At 42.9% G+C, this 8,738-nt stretch overlaps 1 protein-coding gene across 3 annotated transcripts in view; it reads left to right on the forward strand.

Annotated features, from left to right (window-relative positions):
• Positions 1–2,190: 2,190 nt before the first annotated feature.
• The window catches only part of SUMF1 (sulfatase modifying factor 1), an 82,478-nt gene continuing 75,930 nt past the window's right edge, over positions 2,191–8,738 (forward strand). Inside the window, exon 1 of one of the 3 annotated variants that reach the window (XM_032784184.2) lies at positions 2,191–2,482. In XM_032784184.2, the coding sequence (XP_032640075.1) occupies positions 2,213–2,482 (270 nt within the window). In that variant the 5' untranslated portion in view covers positions 2,191–2,212. The remainder of the gene's footprint in view (positions 2,483–8,738) is intronic. The other 2 variants (XM_075073190.1, XM_075073191.1) reach the window with 2 other exon arrangements.

Genomic DNA, 8,738 nt, shown 5'->3' on the forward strand with positions numbered 1-8,738 from the left:
CCAGCTCTGCGCAGATAGCTGACACAGCAGACCCGAAGAGAACCCCCAATGACCACAGAGTCTAGTAAGGTATGAAGGCACTTCGGCCAGGTTTATTGTCGTAATGGACACAATAATAGTTCCCTGTAGGTTTCTTAACCTAATTCAGGGCATTCTATGAATATGTACCCATGGTCAATGGACTCGGCTCAGTCAGTGGCGGGACTTTTCACTGCCCCCTAGGCCGGACAAGGACACCGCCCCAAGGATGCATTCTTATACACAGGTACAAACAAGTTACACATCACTCCTGATGTATTGAGGTGCAGCCCCTCTATAGCCAGGTACAACCCTCTATGCAGTAAGGTGCCGCCTCTCACCTTGTACATGTTGGTTCGAACAAAACAACTCTATCCATCATATTACCCGTTTGCCCCTGTCATTGGGATGGGTCAGTCTGTTCCTTGTTATCTGTGAGGAATGTAAAAGTATGTGAATGTTCTGATATCTAGTGTTCAGTACCTTTAAGGTACGTATCTTCTTGCAGCATCAGCCCTTTCCTTGCCAGCTTCTGTGAGCAGGGCCTGCCTCTGGCTCACAGCTTAACTTTGCTTTATGTTAGCAAAGTCTTGATCATTACTTTAGTTCAGGCCTTAGGGCTCATACCAGGCTTCTGATACCAAGGTTTATATCTTCGGGCCTCCTCTTACTACAGGATGAGGATCAGACCATAGCTCTCCCATGTGGAATTTTATCTGCATCTTGGATGAGTAGCGGATATTAATATCATGGTAGATACTCACCCTTCTGCCTGTGATTTCATGCCTGGCCTCACACACATGCCCAGAACATTCACACTGGCAGAGAATACAACTCCCCAATGTAACACATATAATGATAGTACTTAGCACTTCTATAGTGCTCCTCATCTATCAGTCTGAAAGGACTTTACAAAGGAGAAGTATCATTATCTTTACCAGTGAGAAATGGAGAAACTGAGAGGCAAATTGACTTCTCCAGGGAGATATCCTGTCATATGTTTTGACGCCAGTTACTAGCAACTGTTTTAAAAGAATTGACAAATGGGCCAAATCTCACTTCTTCAGCATGATTATTCCAGCAGCAGAACAATTTGGACCCCCCACACTTTGGTACAAAGATAGTCAAATAACGTACTGGTAATCATCCAGTCTCTGGCTTTTCCCATGGTTTTTCTGAGGAGACAAGATGTATGAGAATTGAATGAGTTAAGCAAAGATGATTTTATTTATGGATGGCTGGGAAATTATTTTTGTCAATACAGACCCTTCTGATGTAGTTTTGTGTATATTTCATTAAGAATAATAGGTATCATAGGTAGTAGACAGCCATTTTAAATAAATCTAACAATATGAACAGTTAAGTAATATGTTCTAAGAACAGTGCACAGGATATGATCTCTGCTTAAATGCAGGCTAAATTGCTTTATTTTGGTCTTGTTTATTTCAGTATTAAAAGCTATTTTAAGAATATAGAAAACTTCACACTGCAGAAACTCCAGTAAGAAGCTATCTCCAGACAGAGGCTCCAAGGTAGCAATACCCCTCAGAGAGGATGCTCTTGATAGCAACATATGTTCTTATTTTCTAGTGACTGATGTTCCCTCTGCTCCCTTCCAAAAAATGCCACATGCCTGTCAGAAATGCAGAAAGTGAAGACAGTTATGTTGAAGAGCTTACCTCTCTTGCACCATAGACCAATTCCTAGTTCTACGGGAATTTTGCTGTTGATTTCATTGGGATCATCACCTGGGTCTAGACATTCATTATTATCATCATTAATCTGGGTAAATTCAGTATACAACCAAGGCTTGGGACTTTGAATAATATATTCTAGCACTTTTGCTGGAGGGTCTGAAAACACTTTGGAGGCACTAGCTGATTTAACTTTGACACATCTTTGAGGCAGAAAGGTAGCATTGCTCCCCTTTTACAGACAGGGAAGTTAAGGCTCTTAGGAGTTGTGAGGCACCTCACATGATAGGACAGTGGCAGAGAGGGGTTGAACCCCGGAGGCCAGATTGCCGCCTGGCGAGTCTAAGGACTACGACCCCGCATGGAATCACGCTGGGTGGCAGCTGGCCCCTTGCCAGAGCGAGGAACAGACCCACACAGCCCCGTCCGAAGCGAGCGCTGTCTCTTTAAAGCCAGGGACGGTCACCTGACTGCTCACGTCACGCGGCGCCCCAGCCAACATGGCTGCGCCCAGGGCAGGGCGGGCTCTCCTGAGTTGCCGCCGCTGGGTTCTGGTGCTGGGTTTGGCGTTGTGCTCGGTGCCCGGGACGGCTACGAGCTCCTCCTCTTCCAACACGGCGGTCTCCAAGGGGACGCGCGGCTGCAGCTCGGGCCGGGGGAGCGGCGGGGAGGCGGCGGCGGCGGCGGCCCGGAGGTATTCCTCGGAGGCCAATGCCGCAAGTCCGGCCGGGGGGCCGGTCACCCGCAAGGGGCCAGCTGCGCACAGTCAGGTGGGCGAGACCTACAGCTGCCCGTGCGGGGAGGGAGAGAGCGAGCGGGAAGCCGGGGCTGAGGGGGTGGTTTAGAGCCTGCTGCTGAATCCAGGGTTTCCTCTCGATGTGGAGTGAAGTGTCTCCTGGCTCTGCCAGGTAGTGGTGCTCCCAGGAGTTTGGTTTGGGATGACAAGGGCCTTGTAAATGGCTGGGTGCTCGAAGTAATTTCCTTTATTAATTTACCTGATTTCTCGAGAGCAGCAGATTTTAGACATGAGTGCTCCTACATCATGTGAAGTTTGTGGTGCAGAAGACCAAAATACATGATAGGCTGTCCAAATGTGACCGCCTAGGCTAGAATATGGGCCATAAGTAATGTTGGGGCAGGGGTAGCTAGATTTGCATAGCAAGTTCTTCTGTAGCTTGTAAAAGGTCTCTCCATCACCAGAGCCATGCTATAGTATAGGGGTAGGCAACCTGCAGCATACATGCTGAAGGCGGCACGCGAGCTGATTTTCAGTAGCACTCATGCTGCCCGGGTCCTGGTCGCCAGTCCGGGGGGGAGGGGTGGGATTTGCATTTTATTTTAACTTTAAATTATGCTTCTTAAACATTTAAAAAACCTTAATTTACTTTACATACAACACTAGTTTAGTTATATATTATAGACTTATAGAAAGAGACCTTCTGAAAATGTTAAAATGTATTACTGGTATGTGCAACCTTAAATTAGAGTGAATAAATGAAGACTCGGCACACCACTTTGGAAAGTTTGCCAGCCCTTGTATAGTAGCACACTATGTTCTTCACTTGATTGATATCCAATGGTATGATGACAAGCACTTATGTATGATTTGAGGCCAGATTGATTTTGACTTAGCTGGGAAGTTTAGTGTAAACAGCCTGGGTAATGTGACTAGCTTAATGGAAATGTATATCGGTGAATAAAAGCAGTCTAGAATTTAGATTAGAGTGTTGTTCTTTCTTGAGAGGTTAGACAAGAGAACAGAAAAGTTAATAGCAGTATGTATGCTATATGCTTTTGACTCAAATACTCAACTTGGCTGTAGTTGCTTTGTTCTAAATGCTACGTAGTTTTCCTAAAAAAATGCAATGAAAACTGACTAGTATTGGAGGCTATAGCAATATATTCCTGTAAGAAGGATGTTATTAAACAAGTTATTTAGTCTAGAGAGAAGCAATACATTCTAAAAATATGAAGGAGAACTCCTTTGTAGATTATAATCAACTTACAGAACAATCATGAGGTAAGGTAGCTTTGCAAAATTCTGAAATATGTGCTCATATGAACACTTGGAGCGAGATCCTCAATTGCTGGAAACTAGTGTAACTAGACTGATTTCAGAAGAACTATGCTGATAGATGCTAGCTGAGGACCTGGTTATTAACATTTTTGTTACTTGACCTTTTTGACCTAGTTATTTGCCATAAGAATGGCCAAACTGGGTCAGACCAGTGGCTCATCTAGCTATGTAACCTGTCTTCTGACAGGTGGTCAGTGCCAGATGCTTTAATGGGAATGATCAGAATAGGGCAGTTATTCAAATGATCCATCCCCTGTCATCCAGTCCCAGCTTCTGGCAGTTAGACTTTTAGGGACAGCCAGAGCATGGGGTTGCATTCCTGACCATCTTGGTTAATAGCCTATCCTCCGTCAACTTATCTTTTTTGAACCTAGGTATATTTTTGACCTTCACAATGTTCTCCGGCAATGAATTCCACAGTTGCCTGTGTTGTGTGAAGAAGTATATCCGTAGGTTTGTGTTAAACCTGCTGCCTATTCCTTTAATTAGGTGACCCCTGGTTCTTGTTTTTATGTGAAGGAATAAATAAAACTTCCTTATTCACTTTCTCCACACCGTTCATGATTTTATAGACCTTTCCCTTAGTCGTCTCTTTCCTAAGATGAACAGTCCCAGTTTTTTAATCTCTCCTCATATGAAAGTTGTTCCCTATCCATAATCCTTTTTTGTTGCCTTTCTCTGTACCTTTTCCAATTCTAATATCTTTTTTGAGATGGGTGATCAGAACTGTACATAGTATTCAAGGTCAGGCCTACTATGGACTTATATAGTGACATCATGATATTTTCTGTCTTATCCTTTCTTAGTGGTTCTTAACATTCTGGCAGCTTTTCTGACTGCTGCTGCATGTTGAGCAGGTATTTTCAGAGATGATGCTGTTCACGATGATGCCAAGATCTTTCTTGAGTGGTAATAGCTAATTTAGACTCCATCTTTTTGTACGTATATTTGGAATTATGTTTTCCAATGTGCATTACTTGGAATTTATCAATGTTGAATTTCATCTGCCATTTTCTTGCTATCACCCAGTTTGATAAGATCCCATTGTAACTCTTCACAGTTAGCTTTGGACTTAACTATCTTGACTAGTTTTATATCTGCAGACTTTTTTTGCCACCTCACTATTTACCCCCTTTTCCAGGTTACTTATTGTTGAGCAGCACTGGCCCTAGTACAGATTCTTGGGGGACGCTACTTTTTCTGTCTTTGCACTGTGAAAACTGACCATGTATTCCTATCTGTTGTTTCTTATCTTTTAACCAGCTACTGAACCATGAGAGGATCATCCCTCTTATCACATGACTGCTTTCTTTGTTGAAGAGCCTTTGGTGTGGGACCTTGTGAAAGGCTTTCTGAAAGTCCACTAGATCATCCTTGTCCACATGTTTGTTAACGCACCCCCCCTCAAGAATTCTAATAGATTGGTGATGCATGATTTCCCTTTACAAAAGCCATGTTCCTTTCAACAGATTGTGTTCATCTGTGTGGGTGATAATTCTGTTTTCTACTGCAGTTTAAACCAATTTACCTGATACTGAAGTTATGCTTACTGACCTGTAATTGCCAGGATCCCCTCAGGAGCATCTTTTAGAAATCTGTGTTATGTTAGCTGTCCTCCAGTCATCTGTTACAGAGGCTGATTTAAGTGATAGATTACATGCTACAGTTAATTGTTCAATTTCATATTTGAGTTTCTTCAGAACTCCTGGGTGAATATTATCTGGTGACTTATTACTGTTCAGTTTATCAATTTGTTCCCGAACCTCTTCTGTTGACATCTTAGTCTGGGACACATTTGTCACCTAAAAAGAATGGCTCAAATGTGGAAATCTTCTTCATCCTTTGCAGTGAAGATGGATGCAAAGAATTCATTTAATTTCTCTGCAACAATCTTGTCTTCCTTGAGTGTTCTTTGAGCACCTTCACGCTGCGGCCACGCTGATTGTTTTGCAGGCTTCCTGTGTGTGATGTACTTACAAAAACCAAACAGCAATTTTTTTTGTCTTTTGCTAGTTGCTCTTCAGATTCTTTTTTGGCCTGCCTAATTATATTTTTACACTTGAAATGCCAGAGTTTATGTGCCTTTCTATTTTCCTGAGCAGGATTTAAGTTTCAATTTTTAAAGGCTGACTTTTTTCCTCTAACCGCCTGCTTTATGTTGTTTAGCCATGGTGGCATTTTTTCTGGATCTCATACTATTGTTTTTTGGGCTTTATTTTTTGGTTTGGGGTATACATTTAGTTTGAGCCTCTATTTGTCCTTTTTTTTTTTTTTTTTTTTTTTAAAAGTTCCATGCAACTTGAAGACATTTCATTCTTGTGACTGTTCCTTTTAATATCTGTTTAACTAGCTTCATAATTTTTGTTCCCCTTTTGAAGTTAAATGCTACTACAGTGTGGTTCTTTGGTATTTTCCCCCCCTACAAGTATGTTAAATTTAATTACAGTGTGGTTGTTATTAGTGAGTGGTTCATCTTTATTCACCTCTTGGACCAGATTGTGGGCTGGTCTACACTACGGGGTAAAATCGATTTTAGATACGCAATTTCAGCTATGTGAATAACGTAGCTGAAGTCGAATTTCTAAAATTGATTTACTCACCCGTCCTCACCGCGCGGGATCGATGTCCACGGCTCGCCATGTCGATTCCAGAACTCCACTGAGGTTGGTGGAGTTCCGGAATCGATATAAGCGCTCTCAGGGATCGATATATCGCGTCTAGGTTAGACGTGATATATCGATCCCTGATACGGCGCGTAGTCTAGACGTGGCCTGTGTGCTCCACTTAGGACTGATCGAGAATTGCCTCTCCTCTTGTGGGTTCCAGGACTTACTGCTCCAAAAAACATTTCTAGACACCGTTAATGAATGCTATCTCTGCATCCTGTTCTGAGGTTATATTTACCAAGCCAATATGGGGTAGTTGAAATCTCCCGTTATAATTGTTTTTTCTGTTTTTGTAGCCTTGCAAAATGCTCAGGGAGATTAGAAATCAGTTACCATCTTGGTCAGTAAACAGCTATACTCTTACTATTGAAGCATGGAATTTCTGTCCATGGAGATTCTACGGTATAGTGTGATTCATTTAAGATTTTTGTTATATTTATGCTTTCTTTCAATATAGTGCCACTCCCACATCAGCACGATCTACTCTTGTCATTCTTGTATCTTGTGTACCCTGGTATTACTGTGTCCCATTGATCATTATCGTTCCACCAAGTTTCTGTGATACTTATATCAATAATGTCATTTAACACCCGGCACTCGGTCACCATCTTAGTTTTTTAGACTTAGTTATATGTAACCTCATACACCAGGTTACAAACTGATCAGCGGGGGTTGATCAGTCTCCCCCCCACCCCGCCCCTCCCAGTTGCATAGTAGTACTGCACAACTGACCAAGTGCCTAACAGCACTGTTTCAGAGTCTCTGAAGCCTGAGACATGGGCTGCAATAGTGAAGATAGACTAGTGCCCTCATCTTGCAACTGCATTTGTGCCTGCTGGGGGTCCTAGTGAAGCCAAGAGATCTCTGAGCAGAGCGAGAGGTCACCCCATGCAGATATAGTTGAAGAATCAGCCCTAGATCAACTAACAGCTTTGAGGCATTTCTATGGAAGAACTGGGACAGGTTTAGTAGGAGTGACTGGAGAGTTGTCTTGCGGACATACTTTCTTGAATAAAATTGAAGAAAAAATTCCATTTAGAAACTTTAATCGTGAGAGGGTTTTTGTATTTCTTGAACTTCATTACTGAGAACATGTACTTGAAAATATGGACTTAAATTAGTCTCCTTTTTCAGTTGGCAGGTGTGCTATGGGCTTGGATCTTTAGTTTGTGACTATATGAATGGTTAAGTCACACATTCAGGTGAGGAATAAATAGGAGGAGAAGAGGACCTCTTGAGCAATCCTAGTCCTTATGAAAACAAAAGAAACTTCAGTATGAATGACATCTTTCAGCGATTCCAACATGGATTCTCTAGATTGAAGATGCACGTTCTCAACAAAATGCTACATTTTATATAATTGTCTTCTCTGCGCAAACCTGCACCTGTTCTAGCAACACCTTCCTATGGAACACTGGGATGTGCCAACTGATATGTAATTCCTTGTCTTTGGCAGGCATATTCCCGTGCCTTCTGTTGAATGGAATTGGGAATGTGTTTGCCAATGACTTCTTCTGTGGAATGCAATTGGATCTGTTTGGGTAAATACCAGTAGGGGGGTTTCTGCTATTGGAGTTGATGATTCCCTAGTGGAGGGCTGTAGTTTATGCTTCTGAAGGATGATCATGTTCTCAGGGTATGGCTACATTGGCACTCTACAGCGCTGCAACTTTCGCGCTCGGGATGTAAAAAAACACCCCCCTGAGTGCTGCAAGATATAGCACTGTAAAGCCTCAGTGTAATCAGGGCGGCAGCGCTGGGAGCATGGCTCCCAGCGCTGCACGCTACACCCGTAGAGGATGTGGTTTACGTGCAGCGCTGGGAGAGCTGTCTCCCAGCGCTGCCGCTCCGACCACACACACTTCAACTGTAGCCATACCCTCAGTACTAGTGTAGTCCTGCTTCTACATCAGGGGTTCTCAAACTGGGGTCGGGACATCTCAGGGGATTGCAAGATTATTACATGGGGGGTCGTGAGCTGTCCACTTCCACCCCAAATCCTGCTTTGCCTCCAGCATTTATAATGGTGTTAAATATATAAAAAAGTGTTTTTAATTTCATAGAATCAAAAGGTTGGAAGGGACCTCATGAGGTCATCTAGTCCAACCCCCTGCTAAAGGCAGGACCATTTTCCCTAAATAATCCCAGCCAGGGTGCGGTCTAGCCAGACTTTAAATAGCTCTAAAGATGGAGATTCTACCACCTCCCTAGGTAACCCATTCCAATACTTCACCACTCTCCTAGTCAGAAAGTTTTTTCTAATATCCAGCCTCGACTTCCGCA

This window comes from Chelonoidis abingdonii, chromosome 17, assembly GCF_003597395.2.
Source record: "Chelonoidis abingdonii isolate Lonesome George chromosome 17, CheloAbing_2.0, whole genome shotgun sequence".
Taxonomy (NCBI): Eukaryota; Metazoa; Chordata; order Testudines; family Testudinidae; genus Chelonoidis; species Chelonoidis abingdonii.